Source organism: Gopherus flavomarginatus, chromosome 1, assembly GCF_025201925.1.
Source record: "Gopherus flavomarginatus isolate rGopFla2 chromosome 1, rGopFla2.mat.asm, whole genome shotgun sequence".
Classification (NCBI taxonomy): Eukaryota; Metazoa; Chordata; order Testudines; family Testudinidae; genus Gopherus; species Gopherus flavomarginatus.
In genome coordinates this window covers 27,074,575-27,098,480 of record NC_066617.1, presented here as the reverse complement: position 1 = coordinate 27,098,480, position 23,906 = coordinate 27,074,575, and the positions used below count along the sequence as shown (strand labels likewise).

The 23,906-nt window shown below is 43.2% G+C and overlaps 2 protein-coding genes across 4 annotated transcripts in view; one reads left to right on the top strand and one right to left on the bottom strand.

Annotated features, from left to right (window-relative positions):
• SLC26A5 (solute carrier family 26 member 5) overlaps positions 1 to 9,348 on the top strand; it is a 42,374-nt gene extending 33,026 nt beyond the window's left edge. For 2 of the 3 annotated variants that reach the window (XM_050925578.1, XM_050925564.1), the window contains 4 exons: positions 2,011 to 2,217; positions 2,609 to 2,663; positions 3,346 to 3,452; positions 6,089 to 9,348. In XM_050925578.1, the coding sequence (XP_050781535.1) occupies positions 2,011 to 2,217; positions 2,609 to 2,663; positions 3,346 to 3,452; positions 6,089 to 6,226 (507 nt within the window). In that variant the 3' untranslated portion in view covers positions 6,227 to 9,348. Of the gene's footprint in view, positions 1 to 2,010; positions 2,218 to 2,608; positions 2,664 to 3,345; positions 6,067 to 6,088 lie in introns of those variants that run through there. The other variant, XM_050925573.1, reaches the window with a different exon arrangement.
• Positions 9,349 to 10,364: 1,016 nt separating this feature from the next.
• On the bottom strand, positions 10,365 to 23,026 carry PSMC2 (proteasome 26S subunit, ATPase 2). Its single transcript, XM_050926022.1, has 12 exons — positions 22,835 to 23,026; positions 20,379 to 20,416; positions 19,655 to 19,736; positions 16,084 to 16,183; positions 15,137 to 15,268; positions 14,297 to 14,369; positions 14,074 to 14,169; positions 13,683 to 13,847; positions 12,682 to 12,769; positions 11,377 to 11,579; positions 10,748 to 10,844; positions 10,365 to 10,657 (listed from the first exon to the last, which is right to left on the bottom strand). Exons 1-12 carry the CDS (start codon positions 22,902 to 22,904, stop codon positions 10,500 to 10,502), a joined length of 1,302 nt encoding a protein of 433 aa, XP_050781979.1. The 5' UTR covers positions 22,905 to 23,026; the 3' UTR covers positions 10,365 to 10,499.
• Positions 23,027 to 23,906: the final 880 nt, after the last annotated feature.

Sequence of the window (23,906 nt, the reverse complement as noted above, 5' to 3'; positions counted from 1 at the left end):
CTACATCAAAAAAGTGAATGTCACTCAGACTTGTTTTAGAGAATTCTCTAAAACAGGGCTTAGTGAGATCTAGGAACAGATGAACTGCCATCATGGATCAGACCTAAGATCCATCTAGTCCAGTCTCCTGTCTGATAATGGCCAGAGGCTGTAGAGAAAGGTGTAGAAATTTCACGGTAGGCAGATTTGGGCTTATCTGAGCTGATGTGGGCTAATCTGAAATTAACTCAAAGTAATAACCTGTTAAATATAAATATTTCCATTTCTGCACACAAGAATGACTTATGGATTTGGTTAACAGAAAAAGGGGGATCTGATGAAAAGCAGAGTGTGATGACAAGGACTGTCTGAAACTTGTGCCTATTCTCTGTGAGAGCTGTTAGATGCTCAGTGCTTTTGAAAATCAGGCGGGTGCCTAACTATGGGATCAAGAGCCTAACTGTAGTGTGAAGAGTTAGATCACAGAACCCCCCTTGGGAGCTGCCACCTGATGTGCCAAGACTACTACTACCCCTGCCTTCCCTGCCAGCTCAGGACCCCAGCACCCTGTCTTGCTGAGCCAGACACTCCCATCTGCTCTATTAGAGACCCAGGGTCTGAATTACTTGCCCCAAAGCTGCAGGTTTACCTGAAAGCAGCTAATAGAAGTGTTCTTGTCTTTAACACTCGGATGTCCAACTCCCAATGGGGTCTAAACCCAAATAAATCTGTTTTACCTTGTATAAAGCTTATGCAGGGTAAATTTATAAATTTTTCGTCCTCAATAACACTGATAGAGAGAGATGCACAGTTGTTTGCTCCCCCAGGAATTAATACATACTCTGAGTTAATAAGTAAAAAGTGATTTTCTTAAGTACAGAAAGTAGGATTTTAAGTGGTTCCAAGTAGTAACAGACAGAACAAAGTCACCAAGCAAAATAAAATAAAATTAAAAAGCGCAAATCTATGTCTAATCAAACCGAATACAGATAATCTCACCCTCAGAGATGCTTCAGTGAGGTTTTTTTCCCCTCAGACTGGACACCTTCCAGGCCTGGGCACAATTCTTTCCCCTGGTACAGCTCTCGTTCCAGCTCAGGTGGTACCTGGGGGATTCTTCATGATGACTCCTCTCCTGCTTTGTTCTGTCCCACCCCTTTATATATCTTTTGCATAAGGCGTGAATCCTTTGTCCCTCTCTGGGTCCCCATCCCCTCTTTCTCAATGGAAAGACACCAGGTTAAAGATGGATTCCAGTTCAGGTGACATGATCACTTGTCACTGCAAAACTTCATTGCCCACTTGCCAGCACACACATATACAGGAAGACTTACAGGTAAAACACACCCATCTGCAGACAATTGTCGTGGTTAATGGGAGTCATCAAGATTCCAAACCACCATTAATGGCCCACACTTTGCATAATTACAATAGGCCCTCAGAGTTATATTTCATATTTCTAGTTTCAGATACAAGAGTAGTACATTTATACAAATAGGAGGATCACACTCAGTAGATTATAAGTTTTGTAATGATACCTTACAAGAGACCTTTTGCATGAAGCATATTCCAGTTTCATTATATTCACTCATTAGCATATTTTTATAAAACCATATAGAGTGCAGCGTCACATGTAGGCTCTTATTTTTTAAGATTTTGGCCCTAGAGATTTTTATTCCTGAATATGTGTGTTATAGCAGAATGAGCTGCTCATGGCACTGCCGGGCCAGTGTGGTTATTTCCATTGCCAGAGAGGAGAAAATGCTGATGTAAGTTTTTGAATGAAAACTGTAACTCACTGTGACGTCATGTCTTAGATCTACTTGAACTTGCTACGTACAATTGGCATGTATAGAGAAGGTGGGGGAGGGCTAGGTCTAAGTTCAGGTATAAATCCTGTGAACGTAAACACGTAGGAGAGTGGATTGAAGCCATAGACCTTATCAGAGGCTGAAGGAAGCTTGTGGAAAAATCGTTATTGCAAGTGTATCTACTTGTCATTAAGCTCTTGAGTTTTATCTTCTCTTATAGACTAATGACCTGGAAACAAGCGTAAAACACGAGGTAATTAATGATGAGCTACCTCTAAATGGAAAATCTGCAGATGCTAATGCACAAGGCACATCTCCTGATGAACTTGAACACTTTATGGAGCCAATGACAAATGTTCACTGTATAATTTTGGACTTGACACCAGTGAACTTTGTGGATTCAGTTGGAGCAAAAATGTTAAAATCAGTAAGTGGTATCTTTCATATTCCCTCCACCAAAATACATGTCATGTCTTTTGCAGGGCACTAAGAGGGCCAATCCAGATGATCTTGCATCAAACTCTAATGACTACAGGTTTTAACGTTCACCTTTGATGCTAAGTTCTTGCTGCTATTACTGGGGAACGTGTGATCATCTTGTGCAACTCTCAAGTCAAGTTAAACTACAGGTGCTTGTGTAAAAGCTATAGGGGTGGAAGAGGCAGAAGATAATGCTGTGCAAGAGTCATTTTAAAAGAGAAATAACCATTAAGCAGCTGAACAGCTTTTTAAAAAAATGTATTTTGTCTTATACCAGTGAAATTGTGATATGTACAAAGGTATTTCTACAGATTAAACCTCCATTTAAACTTCTGCAGGTTATAAAAGAATATGAAGAAGTTGGCGTTTTTGTGTGTGTAGCTGGCTGCAGTGGTAAGTTGTAGAGTTTTGGCGGGACTCAGGTGGGGTTGGCATCCATCCATGGATTTTGTATTGTCAGCCATCACTGTAGGGTCTGAGTGTCTTCTGCATTTGAAAAAAATACTGGTTTGAGAGGAGAATCAGGGCCTAGTCCACCAGGCCATGACTGCTGCCAGAGTAAAATGCTGATTTAGCAAGTTCTTCAAAGGCTTGATCCTGCTCCCACTGACTTGAATAGCCCTAAACATGTGACTTCAATGGGACACCTTGTATATGCTTCAAGTTAGGAGCATGCTTAAGTACCTTGCTGAATCGGACCTAACTCTCTCTGTTATAGTCAGTGGGGTCACACCGTTGTGCGAGGAGAATCAGGTGCAATAATGTTTCTGATTTCTGACATTTGGAAGTTTATCATTGTCCCCTGAGACTGATCAACGGTATATTATGGCTGGATGAAGATGTGCTAGTATACACACAAATACATCTTTAACTGGAAATCTACTCAGCTGTACATTTAAATCTGGTGTATTTTACCTATAGCATTATTGGCTTGCATCTTTTGTCTCAAATCTGTTTTGAACAGAAAAACTTGAGACTGGGAAAGCTACACGCTATCTCCCTCCCCCTTAAACAAAAATATAAGGCATGAGATACATGTATGCCATGGTTACAGTTTAATATATTTGCTTTACAGGCCCTGTTATGGATGATCTGACTCGACTTAATTTTTTTGAAAAATCCACCACCAGAGATTTGCTGTTTCACAGTGTTCACGATGCTGTTCTCTCCTGCCAGCTGAAGGTTGGGTCTGTTCCACAAACTGCCTCAGACCTCTTTGTTAGTAATTCAGAATCACACATGGAGAACTGAAATCTGCATAATTCCATGAGAAAGAGAGATTCTACCAACACTTAATTTGCACAGTATAAACCGAGCATAAGACGTAGAATGCATAAGACGCATTAATGGCCTCATTAATGATATTGACATGCTGTTACCATGTAGGGAAGATTAAAGAACAGAAGCCACCTTCATCTCCTGTGGTTGCTATTCCACCCCTCGACTCCTAGCTGTCTCTCATGTTAGGGGAGTAGTAGGCAGGCCTGCTGCAGAGAATAGCTCCTGCTTCACCTTTGTATTGCTTTCTGAGGGGCGAGGTTTTATTTGCAGTGGTGCCAGCTGCAGTGCTAGAGGAATACGAGGCTTTGCTGCTCTCCAGTCAGAGTGCCACTGTTCTTCTACGGGTATACTCTACAGAGGTGGGGTAATTTATTTGCTACAGGAATAACGAACAAACGGTTTGCTGCCTTAATATTTTTGAACTGTGCTCTTCCTTACCTGAATCCGGGTGTAACTTAAACCAGCATGCAAACATTTTATTTGTGTGTTGTTGAAAATAATGTACACCGCTACCCCAATATAACACTGTCCTTGGGCGTCAAAAAATCTTACCACGTTATAGGTGAAACCACATTATATCGAACTTGCTTTGATCTGCTGGAGTACGCAGCCCTCCCCCCTCCTCCGAGCGCTGCTTTACCATATTCTATCCAAATTCATGTTATATCAGGCCATGTTATATTGGGGTAGAGGGGTATTTTGCTGCGGACAGGATATTGGAACATTCTGATGAGGGTGGGTTAAGTTTTTAGAAACATGGCATTGGAGGATATTGCACTAAGCTGCATATTAGTTCACTTGGATAAAATATTGAAACATCTGGAGTGCAGGTAATGGACAAATTGATATGTCACACACTGTTTCCAGCAAAGTGGGATCTTGCAAAAAAACACCTTTTCTGCAATTACCGATGCAATGTGGTGTACCACTGTCTTAAAGGGTTTTCTTAGTCAGATTCAAAAACTGCTGCCAGTGTGTATATAACGGGTCAGCAACCTGTGGTATGCGTACCAAAGGTGGGACGCTGCTGCCAGCTGGGGTCCTGGCCGCCAGCCCTGGTCAGCCCGCTGCCAGCCTGGATAGACGGAACCTAGGCTGGCAGTGGGCTGAGCGGGGCCGGCAGGCGGAGCCCCAGACTAGCAGTGGGCTGAGCGGGGCCGGCAGGCGGAGCCCCAGACTAGCAGTGGGCTGAGCGGCTCAGCCTGCTTCTAGTCTGAGGTTCCATCTGCTCTCTGCACTGCTGGTCTGGCATGCAGAACCGTAAATTAATGAAGACTTGGGACATCGCTTCTCAAAGGTTGCCGACCCCTGGTATATAGAGGAGATTCTTGTTCAAAACTATGCCTATCTACTAGCTGGATTTGTGACATTTCATGCTGGTGTCATTAACTGCTGTTTTCTTAAGCTGGATGGTACAGACCATATTCCTATTTTTATATTTAACCTGTCTCAACAATGACCACCTCATTCTCAAAATATTCTCCCCATTTGGCTGAATTTCAAATCAAACATAATTAGTATATTACTATTCCTGCTAAACAATTCCAGTGCTACAGTTGAGTCACACCTACTAGAAAATAGCAAATTACCACCTAGTAGTAAATGATTTGAGGATAATCTGGTTAAATGGGGTGTTACTAGACTGTCTGAGACAGATGAACCTTCTGCAGTCCCTTTTAAACTGCTACAGGCAGGTAGTCAAGGGCCAAATGTAATTCAGTGTGGAAGAAGAGACCTATTCAGTCATCGACATCATCCTGCTCCCAGTGCAGGCTTGTTTCTGATCCTGCCTTTAAATGCTTTGTACCATGAAGTTTTGCAAAACCTAATATGTATACTTAAATCAATGAAAACTTGTTCAAATTTCAATATTCCCTGACACCAAGGGCAACCATCCTAAGGCACAGATGTGCTTGAAGTGAAACTCCCTACTCTCTTTTCACTCTAATTTTAATTGCTGTAGCTGATAGAACCCGTCTTGACCCAGCTGTAGTATTTTTTTTAGAGCTGGACTCAAGCATTGTTGAAACTCTTGCACAACGTTCCTGTTTTAAGGATAGCCAAGCTTTCAATTGTTCCTTAACCATAAAATGACTCTTCATATCGTTCCATCATAACAAAGGTTCTGTGCTTTAGGGCAATACAAAGGACTTCCTCCTCTTCGCTGGAAGTACAATTAGGACTGTATTTAGTTGGCTTTATCTATGAGCTATGCTCCTCAGTGCAGAGGAGGAAGAGGAGGTAAGTGCCTTGCCTCTGATCCAGCTGGCAACACAGATGGGCAAAATTTGGCATCAGCAATGAAACCATGACTGGAAATTAAAAAGATTAAGTGAATGTACTAAATGTATCTTGGGAGCATTTTTATTCTGGTGCCAGGGTAAATTTTGTAATTTTAATATAGCTAACAGTCCTTTTGTATCAACATGCAGTATATATTTTTAGCCATACAGTTTTTTCAGTTAATGTCAAAATTGTCTGTCTTCAACATCCCAAATAAAGAGGGGTTCAATGACTTGATTTTCTTAATCCTGCAGCACTGCGTTCAGAGACAAAGATTCTTTGTGTATCAGCTACTGGCCATGGTTTTCAAAAGTGACTACTGGCTTTCTCTAACGGGTCCAGCTCTCAATGAGCAGGAGCACAAGCACTTTCTGAAGGTCAGTTGCCTTTAACAGGTGTCAAGTTGGGTGTTCAAATCTCTAATCATGTTGGAAAATCTGAACCAGAAATTTAAGCTATAAAGCTTTTTTGAAAGGATGAGAGATTGCAATAGGAACATAACCTAAGCTCTTCTAAAACATCTGTCCCAAATAATGGACTGAGAGAGTCATCTTTTTAAGTGAGTGGTTACTGCAGTGCTGATGTGCAATTGGGAAGAAGTGCCAGAGGGGTGGGGTGCCCTTCAGAGTCCTTGTGAAAGGGCAGAAGGAGCCTCCTTGCTGACTCTATTAGCAAACCAAGAATGTTTTTAAAGAAAACCCCTCCAAGGGCCTGAGCAATTCATTTACATCCTCCTTGCATAAGTAACATTTACTTGAAATAGGCTTTGAAAGTAGGGAAAGATCAGTTATAGCTTTTCCCTGCATGTCACTATTTAAGCAAAGCCTATAGCTTTCCTGAGGAGGGAAACATCCTGTGTGGAATAGTATTTGCTAGCGGAGAGCAGCTGTGTGAAGATATACCCTCCCTCACAGGAGCCCTGACTCCTTCCCGCTCCATATCCCCAACCCCCACTTCTATTCAACTTGCCTTTTGAGTGCTGGTTCAAGCAAGAAGGGACAAGATAGGTGCAGGCCACAGCTTCACTTTTCTTCTAGTGCCAGAAAGTTCCCGAGCTGCCCTGTTTAAGTCTCCATTTAGCCATACACCTGCCAGAGCCCAGCTCTGAGGCAGTGTCCTGACACACCTATGGGTAGGCGCTAGGGATAATGATGGCTTTAGTTTCCCTAAGCCATGCATTCCTTAGAGTGAAGCTGTCTCTGCTAACACAGCAAGACCACACGGATTCCTTGTTAAGGCTGGAGGTGAGTCCACTATCCAGTACTGGAGCCAGTTTTGTACTTAAGTGATGTACTAGCCATGATTTTTATTCTTAGGCTTATGCCTCCTGCTGCCACTGAGATTAAATTGATAAACTATGACAGACTTTAGCTTAAAGCTGGAACTGATGGTGATGATAATCAAAGTGGACCATCAGCTTTAGAGTTTTGCTACTTTGCTCTTATGCTTCTGTAGTGGGCTAGCAGTGGTCATTGGTTCTCAGGCAGCATCAGATTGTATTCCCTGCCACCCCCTTCAAAGCATAAATCAAGCAATTGCTGTTCGATGCTGTACTCAGCTTGGCAGGAGACCATTGTTCCCTTCCACCAGCTTTTACACAGCAAGAGGGGAGAGATTTACAACAGAAAGTTCAGGGGAAGAGGGTTACTTAGAAAAACAAACCAACCCTGCATTTTCTTTTACCCACATTTGCTCCTGCTTCCTGGTGGTGGCAGCTGCAGGGAGGAGGCAAGAGGCTTTGTTATTGAAACCAGCCCCATGTGAAAGCATCAATATGCCACTGCTTCTGCTCTACAGCAATAGTGAGGACTACAGTGTAGTGGGCAAGACTACTACTGGAGAGCAAGGAAGAGGCTGTGCTGTTTTTTTTGAAACCAGTCTTTAGTCTAAAACTGGCAGGAACTAACTTCCCAGAACCAGAGTCTATGTTGGGTTAGTTTCATGGGAAAGAATGGGCCCAGAAGACAAGGTATATCTCCAATTATTAAAACTAAATACCTTATCTCCTAGAACTGGAAGGGATCTTGAAAGGTCATTGAGTCCAGCCCCCTGCCTTCACTAGCATGATCAGGAACTGATTTTTGCCCCAGATCCTTAAGTGGTCCCCTCAAGGATTGAACTCACAACCCTGGCTTTAGCAGGCCAATGCTCAAACCACTGAACTATCCCCCTCCCCCCTGTACAGTGTACAGTGATAAGGTATGAGTTACCTTATCACTGTACAACATTTTAGTGTTTTTTAAAAATACAGAGACCATAGTCTGCTAAATACTCTGGCAAAAGCATCCTTTAAAAATGTTTTCAGTCATTTGTTAAACAGTTCATATTTCACATGCTTAAGTACTGTTTTTCCTTTAACACTATCCCTGATTTGCTTCAGCTGCAAGAGTTTTTAGGAGAATGGCCCTGTCTGACCCTTTTAGCTGCTATGAAGGATAACTTGCTTTTTCTTTTTTGTGGGGGAGGAAGGTAGGTTATATATAGCAAGCTGGTGCTGTTTCTGTTGCTGCTGTGGTGCTGATGCTGCTCTCTCAGACAAAAGCAGCAGCAGAACTAGAAAATGCAGGTTCTGGGTCAGAGGTTGACTCATTTGTAACCTCAGTACTTGTGCAACACAAGCACAGCCCAGTCTTATTAACCCCAAGCCCTGCCAAACGTGTACCATTGTCAGGCTACTTACTGTGCTGCTTTTAGCTGCCTCCTTGGTCACATGCTCACAAGCAGTGTTTCAAACATCTGGTTCTCAAATTCATTTGCTTATGCCCCCCTTCTTTGTCTGTAGTAGTTTATGCCCTGCACCCTGACGCAAGTACATATACTGGTAAAAAATGCAACTCACTAAATATTAAAAGCAGTCAGGCATTGATTCAGACAGAGCCATTTAAGCATATAGTGCTCTGGCTGCCAAGTTCTGAAGGCAGTGCCGCTGGCGGCAGCAGAGAAGTAAGGGTGGCTGTACCATACTGTGCCACCCTTACTTCTCCGCTGCTGCTGGTTGGGTGCCCAGCCAGCAGCTGCTGCTCTCTGCTCTGCCTTCTCTCACTCTCTCAAGATACATTTCATGCCTCCCATTTTGAGAACCTGTTTCAAACTGCACAGTCTTACTATTTCAGCCAAGAGCTTAATAGTCAGAAGGTAAAAGGAGAGGAACAGGAAAGAAGAAATAAGGTGGGAAAGAAGCAGCACACACAGTATGTGACAGCAAGATCTAAAAGGTGCCCCAGCTTTAGGAGGTGGTGATGGCATTGGGTCCCTCACTTTGGTCAGACATCCCAGGATAAGGAGAGAGGCCCAGCAGTGTAACAGCAGATCCTTCAGAACATGATGAAGCTCTCACTCCTTCTTATCCACCTGTATCCAACAGTTACTGTTAACTTTAAGAATGCCAAAAGTGTGATGGGCAGACTAACCCACCTCTTCATTTTGCCCATTTTCAGTTCCCCAGTCCTTTTGTTTGCCAGGCATGATCTGTATCCGTGAGTTATGGAAGGAGCCTTTTTGTTTGGACTAATTCTGTCCGTCTCCCTTTAGTACCTTTCCCATCAACATTTGTGGTTAGAAGCTGACATTTTTTGAACCTTTACCCACCTTTCAACAACTGAGTTTACAGTTTGCCTGCTATAGCCCAACAGCAGCATTTGTGGTTAGTAGTAAGCCCAGGCTGGGTACATGACAAGTTTCCACTACCCTTGAAGCAGCCTCTTCTACTGTATTGCTCCAAGCAGCCAGACTTTAGACTTTCCCTTTAAAAATACAGCTGGTAAGAATAGGGAGGGGGGAGCTCTCTGACCACTCTTTAGGCCTCCAAACTAGCTCCTCAGGGTATACTTAACTAGCCTACTCCTCAACTAAAAGCTGGGACACTGCTCTGCTTTGTGTTGCTGACACCAGCCCCTGCCCGCAACCAGGAACTGGAAGACAGGTGATGGGAAACAACTAAAATTAAGCTGGCAGTTTAGTTTGAGATAAAACTTGCTAAAATGTAAGCTCAATGAGGAAAAAAAAAAAAAGGGAAATAAAGGTCAAAGAAGGTGTCTCCATAAATTTTTTTGAAAAATCTTAAAAGTTCTCTTTAGCACAATGCCACACAGTGCCATACTTGAGAACTTTAAACTAGAAACAGACTCATTGATTTTCATTAGCCAAGCTAACACTGGCTAAACCAATACAACACAGACAAAAGTAAAGTTTCACTTTTAATAGTAATCTAGCACCACATTTCTGTTACACCCTCCATGCTTCTTGGTTTGTTTTAAGTTGTGATAATAGGGATAATGCCTTCTTTTTGTGTACCATGCTTAGCATGCTGGGGCCACTACCAGAAACTTGACAGTTAAAAAAAAAAGTTTAAACAGTGGATTTAGATTGCATATTAAACTTAATCTAATTGGTTTCACTGTTACGTTTGCAATAGTTTTTGCAGGGTTGTAACAATCCCTGACTGAATCTCAGTCTTGCATCATTTTCCACTGCAGCACTGATTAATTACTGTTGAACACACTTAAAGAAAAATAACTACCTACCAGCCTGTCATTTAGAATTATATATTTTATTTCTAGACTCAGAACAAGATTAGACAGCAACCACACCCTGAACAGTTACTCAGGCTTTTTGTTTAATAGCAAGATTAACTTCTTGAAATTAAAGGAAAATATGTTCCTGTTGTTAGTTGTAGGTCATGTATCTGGGCGTAGCACTGAATTTTGCATACGACTTAATGACTTTGTTCACAGCTTCTAGGAAGTCTTTCTCTGTAGCAATTTTTCGACGTGCTCTGATGGCAAACATGCCTGCCTCTGTGCAGACACTGCGAATTTCAGCACCTTTCAAAGAAGACAGATGGATTTAACACCTGCACATTGCACACTTACACAACAAACAAACAGCATACAAGTCATAGGGATTCAACTTACCTGTGCTGTTAGGACACAGTCGAGCCAACAACTCAAATCTTATGTCTCTTTCAACACTCATTGAACGAGCATGAATCTTGAATATGTGAGTTCGTCCCTAAAAAAACAGAAATTTGAGGGTGAGAAAAGAATTGATGCAGGGAGCTAGGACGTGAAGTGGAGTACTCAGCCTGTGGAACACCGCTTCAGTCTTGTTTCCTACTCCACCTACTGGTAGGAAACCGTAACGCTATTTCTGAACTGGCCTATTTGATTAATAGAAAGCAAAGAGTTTATGGCACACAGTAAAGATACTAATTAGAAGTGCTCTGACAAATCACAAAAGACCTCCTCTCTCCTTGCAATGCAAATCAAGAGAGGAGGGGGCTAGAACTTTCTAACCTACTTCCTGACTTGGTCCAATAGAGTAGATTTATTGAGTTGGGAGTACACTGCAAAGCACAGCTACTATTCAGGGCTCTGCCTGCGGGGATGGACTCATGCTTTTTTTGCACATTTGAACTTCAAGTGTACAGCTCCTTGACAGGTGCTTGTATTACCTCTCTCTAAACTGCAGCAGAATATTAAAGTCTGAAACAACTACTGCTTTGCTCTGTGTTAGCTTAGCATTGAAAACAAGCAATTCTAACCTCAAGATCAGGTAAGCTAAATTCAATCTTCCTGTCCAGTCTCCCAGGCCTCATCAGTGCTGGATCCAAAGTATCAGGTCTGTTTGTTGCCATCAGCACTTTAATATTGCCTCTTGGATCAAATCCATCCAGCTGGTTGATCAATTCCAGCATAGTACGCTGAACTTCATTGTCTCCTCCAGCCCCATCATCAAAACGAGCACCTGCAGAGAGAAGACCATTGCACATCAAGACACAGAAAAGGCACTTTTCTAGTGAGGATAAATCCCATTGTTGTTACCAAGAAACAAATGAAGGATATGTTATATCAACAGTCACAGCTGTACATGAATGCATGACAATTACCAAAACAAAGTGGTTTATCCTTTATTTGGAATGCATCTTCTTCAGCTAAGAGGAAGATAAGCAGACAAAATATTTTTTATCTCTTGTCTGAGGCCTGGTCTACAGTTACGCAATGTCAGCTACATGAGTAGCTGAAGTCAACGTACTTAGATCTTCTAATCGCAGTGTCTTCACTGCGGTAAGTCAACAGCTGACCCTTACCTGTCGACTCCCCCTGCGCCTCTCACCCTGGTGGAGTACCGGAGTCAACGGGAGTGTGCTTGGTCGATTTATCGTGTCTAGACTAGACATGATAAATCAACCCCCGCTGGATCAATCACTCCTCATCGATCCAGCTGGTAATGTAGACAAGCCCTGAGAGAGACAGGTATTGCTCTCGTCAATGAGGAACACACCTGCTTTTCTTAGGTTTATAAAATCCATATAACTTTCCCCAAAGCAAAAGACAGTGGCACCATTAAAGACCAGCTTTTGTGAACAGCCATTGAGCATGCAAATAAATAGGAACAGATTTTGTTGAGGAAAACAGATCTGTTTCAGAAGTGTGAAGAAATGTTAAGTTTACATTGTTTAATTTTTTTGTTAAACATTTAAGAAAAATGTTTAAGAATTAAATTGTACAGCAACTTGCTTGTACTGTATTTGTAAGAGATCCTACCTTAAGTTTTGTCACTTTGTACTTTGATTACAGAAATAAATTACTTCTGTTCAGGATTAAATGTGTTCAGATTTTATTAACCGTTTCTTGATAGTTCCCTCTGCAGTAAATATAGCTGAACTGAGGTTAGAGTGACAGTTTTCCTAAGTTTTAATGATTTACAAAGCTGTGATTTATGGAATGCAAGTCCTGATAATGAGGAATTACAATGTGAAAAGAGAATTATAAAATCAAGGAATTGGCATGTAATTTTTTAAAGTTCGCTATATAAAGAATAAAAACTATGCATGCTGCAAGCATACCTCCAATGGCATCGATTTCATCAAAGAATATAAGACAAGCTTTCTTAGTTCTGGCCATTTCAAAGAGTTCACGAACCATTCGAGCTCCCTAATAAGAAGATAAGATTTTGTTACAGGCTGGCTCAAGTAAAGATTTTAAAGCAAACAGTGAAGCTTTCCAAGTGATAACGGGAGATTTACAATTATGAAACAACTCCTACTTTTTGATTTGCACATATTTGTACAACTCTGGCAGGTTTCAATGCCCCTTAGGATACTTTATCCTGGGCCCACACACAAGCACCAACACAGTTATTTCAGATTATTTTTTTTTTTTTAAGTTCTTTGAATTTAGTGCTCATGGAAGCTTCCAACCCAACTGCCTGTAAAATAAAGGTTGCTACTTTCAAACTTCAACCAGCAGTAGTACAAGCTGCCAACAATAATTTTTCATTCTCATACAGCACTTTTCATCCACAGATCATAGAAGATTAGGTTTGGAAGGGATCTCAGGAGGTCATCTAGTCCAACCCCCTGCTCAAAGCAGGACCAATGCCCAGACAGATTTTTACCCCAGTTCCCTAAATGGCCCCCTCAAGGACTGAACTCACAACCCTGGGTTTAGCAAGCCAATGCTCAAACCACTGAGCTATCCCTCCTCCTAGGTGTCACAAATTTTAAGATTACTCCATTCACTAGAACTGTGTGAGGCCACAACAGCTTTGAGTCACTTCTGTGAGAAGCTTAATGATAAATTCCAGATGGGATTTTCAAACCATTCAGCGCTGATCTAATGCCAATGACTGCTTTTAAAAATTTCAGATGTAGAGTAACCAAGATTTTAAGATTTCATTCTTTTAGGGTTGTTAGACTATTACCTGCAATTATATGCTTTGCAGTTTTTATGCCCCCTTGAGTTTACGAAACTTAGTTCGTTTAGCTGCAATGTCTATTAAAACGCTTGGCCTCCACCACTTGGAGGCTGCAGTTTGCTCCACCTTTTACATAATATTTGGTATTACCTCTCCTACATATTTCTGCACCAATTCAGATCCAATCACTCTGATGAAGCAGGCATCAGTCCTGTTAGCAACAGCACGGGCACAGAGGGTTTTGCCTGTACCAGGTGGCCCAAAGAGAAGTACTCCTTTGGGGGGCTCAATCCCAAGGTTAACAAACCTCTCAGGCTGTGAAGGGAAGAAACAGGAGATTAGAATCTTTATGTGCAGATTGGTGATAAATCAGCTTTGCTAATGAAATAAAAAATAAGCTAGTGCATTTTCACTGAAAAGCTACTTTTAGCTGTGCTGGGGTGTTTACATTCAGACATCTCAGTACTTGGAAAGGCATTGCAAGTCACTATATAAAGAAAATGTTATCAAAACATTGAGTCACAATCTATGAGTTACTTACATGAAGCAGAGGAGTTTCAACCACCTCTCTCAGCTTTTCAATCTGTTCTTTGCAACCACCAACATCGCTGTAAGTGACATCAGGTTTTTCCTCTACCTGCAAAACAAACAGATAAGTGCACATTTGAACAACTTGCTACTGCAATAGCAGAATTCAGCCAGAGACGTCAACATTTTAAGCTAAGCAAGTTTGAAAAAATGTAATAAGCAAAGGGAGTTCTCACCTGCATCATAGTAACCGTTGGGTCAATCTTTGGAGGCAAGGGGATATGGATCTGATACTTGTTTCTGTCCACACTGGTGGGAAGGTGTAAGAAGAGCATTATTTTCATTTTAATATTTCTCACGCTAACACAACTGAACTGTAATTTAAACAAAAACCCTCTAATGTGAAGGGGTAAAATCCTGCTAGTTCTCTTTTCTCCAGCATCAGCCTGAGCCCATCCCTAAGAAATTGAGAATTCCCATGGAAAGGAATTCCAGTCTGTTTTGAAAAAGTAGTAACAGCACTTTGGACATTTGGAAACATTTCCAAGACCCCTGAGCTGCCCAGAGCCGCAGCAGTCCACCAGGCGGGCAGCTGGGAAGCCTAGGCATCCATGGCTTCCAGGCTGCTGAGAAGTCACGAGCCTGGAACCCCAGGTACCAAGAAGCCGCAAGCCTGGATTCTCTGCTCTCTATCAGCCTGCTGAAGTGCTTGGAGCCTGAAAGCCCGGGCTGCCAAGGAGGTGAGCGGGCAAGCTGGCAGGAAACCAACAGTTTTGAAACCTGCCTGGCAGGCAAGGTTCCATCTGAACCCTGCCTGGCTTCTGTCAGAATTTCGTCCTGCAGAATATTTCAATTTTGACAAATCAGCATTTTCCAATGGAAATCATCAAAAGGTTTCCCACTAACTCTACTACTGTGTATATAATTACATTTCAGTGATACCAGATGACACTCAACCAGTGAATATGACTGACTGCAGAACACTAAACTGTGAGACTAAATCATTACATCTTACAGGAAAGGAAGCTTCTGTCTATCGTTACACTTACTGGTCTTAGAAGTCCGTCTTTACTTACCCAACTCTCATCCCCTCTTCAATGTCAGTAGGTGCTACCTGATCACTGAGGTCCACCACAAATTTGGCAAATTGTTTGACATTGATAATGTACTTGGGATCCTCAGAATCTGCATTGATTATCTTTGTACACCTAGCAGAAAAGACAGTTAACTAACGCATGCCATGAGTTAGACAAATGAAGCTTCTTGTTACTTCCACAAGCATCAAACAATCAATTATTAAAGATGCTTAGTTTGTACTCTTAAATGCCTTTATGAAATCATACAGCTACGGATACGATTTTGTCATGGGTATTTTTAGTAAAAGTCACAGACAGGTCACAAAAATTCACAGAAGCCTGACCTGTCCCTGACTTTTAGTAAAAATGTCCATGACAGAACAGGAAAGGAGAAGGGTCCAGCACCTACCCTGCTGTGGGGCTGGGAGCTGCGGCCCCTGCCCAGTGGCAAGGAGCTGCGGGGGTCCCCACCATCCACAGGGTCTGGGGAGCTGCCAGGAGATTTCTCCCCACCCCCACCGCTGCCCACACAGGACTGGGGAGCTGCCGGGGGATTCCCCCCCTCCAGCCACCACGGGAGGTAGGGGTACCCTGCAGCTCCCAGCGGCTGCAGGCTGAAGTCACGGATTCCGTAACTTCCGCAACCTCTGTGACCAAATCGTAGCCTTACATATAGCTGGTATGTTTGTGATTTTATTGTTGTAGTAGTGCTGTAACTCATAATCCTATCACTATTCCAACTATGGCATACTTCTCATATTTCACAAAGCTTAACGTGAGCATTTAGATACCACAGTAAGTGACTCCTTAGAAATACATAAGAATTAATTTAAGTTTTTACCAGGTGTCGTGTGGGAAGAAGACAGGTGCTGCAAATAGAATTATAAATGCTATGTATTTTATAATACCACATAGCTCATATGACAGAATCCACAGAACATACATACCTGGCTACCTGTAGTGGCTGCTCACTTTGCAGAGTTTGCTTATCTGCAGCCAGATCCCAGAGGGCAGGAGGGGCCAGGCCTGTGTCTGACTCCTTGATCCCTACATAGAAAATAGCACAGTTAGAAGGAAAAGCCAGTTCACTGATCACATCAATGATATTCCACACTCATTGTTTGACAAACATTACCCACCAGTCACATCAGAGAAAAGGGCATATGCTGAGAGGAAGCTTTTACAGGTACTTTAAATGTGACCTGCAAAGGGAAAACTGTGGGATTTATGCCAGTTTATTTCATGATGTTCCAGAAACAGTCTAAAAACTTCTCCCTCCTCCCACCTTTATATTATTATTATTATTTAGAAACTCAGGTCTTGTCTACCTTGTTCTTGCTTAGCAGACTTTATGGACCACTGGAGAACTAATAGGGTGACAGTAAACATACCAGTGAAGTTAATCATGATTTAGAGGGAAAGTGATTTTTGTTCAAACTACTGTAAACGTTATAATTCAAGTACCTTGTAAGTAAGTACTTGGAAGAAGAAACATTTTTAAGATTCAACACTCAGCCTGTCAAGTCAGAACTGAGAGCCCAACACCATGTCCCACACAAAAATAGGGAAGACAAAAGTCAATATTCCCTGTTTTTTTAATGTTTAAAGGGGGGGAGGGGGAGCTAGTGACTTTTCTGGCTTCTCTACACATCATGAAGCAACAGAAGAGGGCATAAATCCAGATTTTCCACCTCTCCTTTGCAGATCACCTTTAAGAGTCTTAAAGCCAACTCTGGAGCTTAGATACGAAGTATATATGAAACACAAGCATAGTATCCAGTTTTACAGGTGATGGACATTCGATCAAGAAATCAGAATGAGGCCCTTAACACGTAAGAGATCCATGACACAGAATATTAGGTTTTGCTTCATAGAAGATGTGACACAATGAAAGAATAACACAGTGAACTTACAATTATAATGCACATACAGTCAGAGAGTTTAAGGCCAGAAGGGACCACTAAAGGCTGACCTCCTGTATATCATAGGCCATTAACACTGCCCAGCACCTGCACACTAAACCAACAGCCAAAACTAGACTAATGTCTTGCAGCCCACAGGAGACTAGACTATCCTGTGCCACAGGCAGAGATTAGGAAGGTCCGAGATGTACCAGTGCCTGAGTCCCTGCAATGGCAGAGAAATGATTACATAAGATATACCCAAATAATCCCGGCAATTGACCTGCACCAACACGCTGCAGACAAAGGAGAAAAACACCTATGGTCACTGACAATCTGACCTGAGGAAAATTCCTTCTTGACACCACACTTGGCCATCAGTAGGACCCTGAGCATGTGAGCAAGAACCAGCCAGCCAATCACCTGAGAGAGAGAATGGTTGGTGCCATCTCCGAGCCCCTTGCCCTCCCCATTCAATGTCTCATCTCTAGCTGGAGCCATCCCAACCTTCACAGAACACATTGGAGAGAGAGGTGGATTTTCTTCCTGACCCCTGCTTGTAATTGCCTGAAACCCTGAAGCACAAATTTTAGGACTGGAAGTGAGCCCCTGGGATGTTGAGCCTTACCTGCTACTGTCACACCCAACCTTGTCATACAACTGCACTCATAAATTTGTCCAGATGTCTCTTAAAACATGTTAAGTTGTTTGCCCCCACTCTTCCTCTTAGGAGGCTGTTCCAGAACCTTACCCGTCTGATGGTCAGAAACCTTCTTCTAATTTCCAGCCTAAATTTGCTCATGGCCAGTTTATACCCATTTGCTCTTCTAGCTCTCCATCCTTCCTGGTATTTACCCCTAATGCATTTAGGGAGAAAAATCATACCCCACTCAGCCTTCTTTTTGTGAGACTATACAAGCCAAGCTCTTTAGTCTCCTCTCATAATACAGGCCCTCCATTCCCCAATCATTTTAGCAGCTATTCTCTGCACCTGTTCCAGTCTAAATTCATCTTCCATGAACATAGGTGACCAACATTGTACATACCATTCCAAATGAAGTCTTACCAGGGCCTTCTATCATGGCATTAATATTGCTCTCTCTCCTGGAAATGCCTTGCCTAATCACACTTCCTAGGATCGCATTTGCCTTTGTCACAGCTGCATCACATTGGTGGCTCATAGTCATCCTGTGATTAACCCACACACGCAGGTCTCCCTCCTCTTCTGTCACTTCCTACCGATGAGTGGAGCCCTGCCAATCCGCGGATACCTGCGGACCATTTTTGTGGATTGGATGCAGATACAACCGCACAGGGCTCTACTCACCAGCAGCACTTGGCCCACAGCGTCCTGAATGAGGTCATTACTAAAAGTATTAAATAAGATTGGTCCCAAGACCGATCCCTGAGGAACTCCACTAGTAACATAACTCCAGTTCAATAATTCACCTTTCAGCACAACCTGCTGCCTACTCCCATCTAGCCAATTCCTTATCCACCTTACAATATTGTACTGATCCCCTCTTCCCTCATTTCACTAATAATTTCCTATGTGGTGCTGTGTCAAATGCACTTCCTTATCTAAAAAAAATCAGTTATTTTCTCAAAGAAGGAAATCAGTTTAGACTGGCATGATCTACCTTTGGTAAAACCATGTTGCATTATCTCCTCTTTACCAATTACCTCTATGAATTTAATTATTCTTTCTTTCATGATTTGTTCTAAAACTTTGAATACCACTGAGGTCAGATTAACAGGTCTGTATTTCCCAGATCACTTTTTTCCCCGCTTTCTTAAATACATGTATGGTGTTGATTATATTCCAGTATTATCCTCGAATAGATAGATTTATTAAAAATTCTTTCTACTGGAAAGCAGTAACGTGTGCCAGTTCTTTCAGTATTCTGAGATGGAAACTGTCTGGTCCCCCCAGACTGAGCACATTAAACTCTTTACATTCTTCTTCCACCTCATACGTGAACATTTCCATTTTAGACACTCTTTCCATCAGCCATATTGCCTTCATGCACATTTCATATTAGCATTGTTATTGAAAACTGAGGCAAAGTATTCATTTAGTTTTTGGGACATACATAGATTATCTTTAATCTCCTATTCCACAGTGCATAGTGGCCCAATCTCATCCTTCCTTATACTTTTTATTTATATAACTAAAAAACCTCCTCTTATTTATTTGTAATTTCCTTGGCAAAAACTAATTCAGCTTGGCTTTTAGCAATTCTCACATTATTCCTGCATTTACTAGCCTCCAGGATGCAGCTTTCTTTGCTAATCAACTCCTTTTTCTATTCCCTATAGGCTCGCTGCTTACTCCTAATAACCTTTTGATATGGTTATTAATCCAGCTGGGTCTGGAACCTTTCCATACAAGTTTCTTTTCCCCTTTCTTGGAATGCAAATTTTAGATAGTTTTTGTTTAGCTGCTCTGAAGAAACTCCAAGCCTCTTCCATATTTAAGTCCTTGAGCTATTCAGTCCGGTGACTTCTTTAACCCTCTCCCTTAGTTTCCCAAAGTCTGCTCTTTTGAAATAAAAAATCACAGTTGTCTACTTAGTTTTGATAATCTATTAAATTTTACTTTAAGAAAAGCACATACCAGTGAGCTCGTTAATTTTCTTAAGTAGCTGCTGAATATCATCTTCTACCTGCTTAATCTGCCTTGAGTACGTGCTCTGGCCCTGGAACAGAAGAATAATTGTGTGCACTTCAGTAACTTAAGAAATACATGTACACATATTTATGTATGCTAGACAGTTACTAACTTCTGTTGAGATGGTCAATATAGTTATTTGTTAACCTCAGAGATTAACTTGACCTTGATATGTAGTTTTTAAAGTCAGTATTTGGCTTGAAAAACAGTACTGATATTAAAACAGAGTCAAATGTCCATTGTTACAAACAGGAGCCAAAATAGACGTAAATTATATTCATAATTTATTCTCAAATTCAGGTCCATTTCATTTACACTAAGGCACATAAAATTCTCTAGAAGAATAAAGGGTAAATGAAATTCAGGCCATTGATAGTCAGATATTTTAAAACAGAAATACAAGAAATTGCAAGCTTAAGTTATCTGGTTATAGTTCTTTCACAGACCAGTAATATTTAAATCTGTAGGAGTTTTGTTGTTTTTGGGGTGGGGAGCGAATGGTTTAGGGGAGAGAGGTTGCAGAGATGGAGTAAATTTTAAAGAGGAACAGGGAAACAGATGTACTGGTTATTTCCAAATAAGATCAGTTTGGAAGATACCGTTTTGCCTTGATTCAGTTAATTAGATTTTCATGTTTTTCTTTACCATTCTAGTTATGTAGGATACTTACATAGGTTTTCAGCAAGGCAATATCCCCTTCATCCAATGCTGAAACAAGATACACAAGAATTAACTTTAAGTTGTAAGAACAAAATTAATTGTGTCTAATTTTGTTTCTAAAGATGTGAATTCAGACACCCACCTATTATACGGGGCTGAGGGCATTGGTGTTATTTTGTTTTTTTTAAAGACTAAACCAGAGTACCATGCAATAAAGCCAGATATCTATGACAAGCAAGAGTTAGACAAGTTCTCCAGCTACTTGCAGGGATGAAGTAGTACTGCATTGTTATTTATCACACACCCACACTAAGCTAGGCATCTCAATGACCAACATGAAAGCAGTCTGTCCAAAAGAGCTTATGAGCTTAAGAGTCTATATATAAACAAGGACTGGAGAAAAGGAAATAACAAATAAGCAAACTGATCAAGTTCTGCTTCCTGACAGTCTCAACAATTGTCCAAAATCCAGATGTCATTTGTTCTGATACTAACCTCTCATAGATACTGGTACAACTGTCCATAACTAAATGCACACCTGCACACCAAGCCTACCAGCATACTGATTACCAGCCTAACACTGCATTTCGGTTGTGGGAAGAACAGGACCCTATTTCAAAATCTAAGACACTCTTGTGCTGAAGTCACCAACAAACAAGAAGTAGGAGTCATTACATCAATCCAATAATTTGACTGTTAGAGGGCAAGATGTGACACAAAGGTTTTGCAGGTAACGTAGAGGTCCCCAAAAAAGCGTTGATTCCCTCCCCATTTATTCAGTGCTTGACAGCAAGGTAGACAGTGTTGGCGAGTGAGTGCAGCCACAAATATGTTCATTACACGAGGCTCAGTTCTGAGCGATCCTCACTGCAGACAGCACTAGAGGCTGATGTTTATTCATATAGTGCTTTTTCTATCAGCAGATCTCCAAGTGCTTCACAATCTTCAATGTAACAAGGAGTCTGGGGCAGCTTATGCCCAAATAGGTGCCACCAGACTCCTTGGTTTTGTGGATACAAACTAACACAGCTACTCTGTGATACTTTGCACCTTTAATGTAGTTATCCTCCCAATACCCCTGGGAGGTAGGGAAGTGCTATTACCCCTGTTTTATGGAAAGCGAATGGAGGTCTAGACCCATTAAGGGCGAGATCCACAAAGGTACTTAGGTGCCTAAACCCTAGACGTATGCACCTAAGTCCCAGTTTCAGTTCTACTGTGATCCAAGGAACTCCAATCAAATCCTGTATGTGCCTAAGCTCCAGAGCAAATCATGAACCGGGGAACGATAGGCATTTGGCCTTATCTCGCACATGGGACCCAATCCACCAAGCGGCCTTTGAGTACACATACTGGATCAGGTCCCACTCAAAATCTGACTTGAGGAGGTGGTGATAGTGCTGCAGCCCACCTTATCAATACGTAGAATAATAATTATATAGTCACTGGGTTAGAGAGAGGCCAGTGGTTAGGCCAACCAGACAATAAATGGGAATTTTAGGGTTCAGCCACCCCCCGTACCAAGTGGAACACCTTCAACTGGAGAGACTGACGGAGCTGCACACAAGAATATCCAGTAGCTCAGTGGTTAGCGCACCCACCACAAAGATAAGTTTGAACAGGGGTATCCCACCTTTCAGAAGAGTGGTGATACTGGGCTAAAAGTTATGGGGTGCACACAACCCCCTGCTCCCTGTCTTGTGGAGAGAGGCAGACCCTTAACTCATTGTTGGATCCACTTTGCTAAGACTTCTCTCCAGCCTGAACTTAAGCACCTATATTTGAGAGTAGTGAGGTTTAGGTTATGCTCTCTGGTCAGTGTCTCCCATTGACTTGGGTAGCAATCTGCCTAGCATGCTGAGTGTGTGGCTTGCATTTCTCTCCCTCTGCTCGTTGTATAAGAAGAGGGGGACCCAAACTCAGGCTTTGTAGAGTTCAGTGATTTTCTCGGCACTGTGATGCCCAACTCCCTTTGAAAATCCCAGCCTCGAGGGTACGTCGACACGGGGATAGAAGCCCTGGCACAGGTCAGCCGACCCGGGCTCCGAGGGCTCAAGCGGGTCTAGACGGTCGGGTTCACACGCCGCCTTTTTTCAGCCCCGGAGCCCGAGTCAGCTGACGCGGGCCAGCCGCAGCGCAGACGTCCCCGAGTGACCTGCCCCGGGTCGCTGACAGGCCCCACGGGCGGACGGGGAAGGCTGGGCCGCTCCTGGCCCTACAGAAATCGAGTGGGACCCGGAGTCCCGGGCGCTGCCTGCACGAGCCTAAGGAAGTCACAGGCTCGCTCTGCGGCTCGGCTCCCTGCCCAGCTCGCCGGGCCCTAGAGGCGGCCAGGCGCGGCTGCGGGTGTCTCCGGCGCAGCGGAGCCCAGAGGGCAGCGGGCCCCGGGAGAAGGGCCCGGGCAGGACGAGGGAGCAGGATACAGGCCCCGGGCGGGTAGGAGGCCGCGGCCGCCCGGCCCCTCACCGCGGATGGGTTTATCCTCCTTCTCCTCCTCCTTGGTTTTGCGCTGATCGGCGCCCAGATAGTCCGGCATCCCGGCGGCCACACGGAGCCCTTCGAGCGTCGCCTCCCGCTCCCGACACACTGCGCAGGCGCCGACCCGCCCCCGGATGCATGACACAGCACCTCAACCAGCTTCCGCTCCGGCCGGGCTGACCTGGGGGCGCAGGCCGCTTCCGCCACGCCCTGGAAAGCAGCCCTGCGGGGGTCAGTATTCGGGGCAACCGGCCGGAAGGCGGAAGCTGGCCTCGTGCAAGTGGTTCTGTTCCCCCAGCATCGTTTCCGGTAGGGAGGGAGTGGTGCCGAAGGGCCTCCTTCCCCCGCCCCCGAGTGCCAGCCAGCGGGGTTCCTGCGTCTGCTTGCACACTCCATGGAGGAGGCAGCGCACTCGCCCGCTGGCTTCGTGCCCAAGTCCCAGCCGCTGGCACCTCAGGGGAAGCAGGGCGGTAGGCAAACGAGGCACCAGCATTATTCCTGCACCGAGCCCTTGGTGTGCAGCTCCCGGTGCGGCCCCTCAGGGACCCCGGCCGGAGCTTGGCTTAAAAACCATGAGCGTTTTAAAAATGCACATTGAGATTTTTTCTTTTGCCTTCTGCTCTGAGCACTCGGGTGCAGGGAGCTTTTGCCTTTTCAAGTGCCCCCCCCCTCCGCCTTTGGACGTCTGTATTTTTATTTATTTATTGGTAGGGAAAGCTGAGATTCTCCTGTAATCACTTGACTCCAGGAACTGAGTCTTTAAACACAACACCAAATATTGTAAGATACAGTAGTGGGCAATGCTGAACATGCTTTGATTCAGTCTCCCACCAATTCCAGCTTCAACTGTTTCCTACTTGACAAAGCTGTTTTTGAATTCTGCATCTAGAAGGTTTTCAGCCCTGAAACGTGCATTGGTCACACATGCAATCACCACAGTTTGTGTCACAAGCAGCACAGCATTATTATGTTATGAGAATGCTGGGTGCAAAACTGACCCATTGACTTCAGTGGGGTTAAGCTATCACCCACTATGAATCTTCAGGGAATTTGTGGGGCT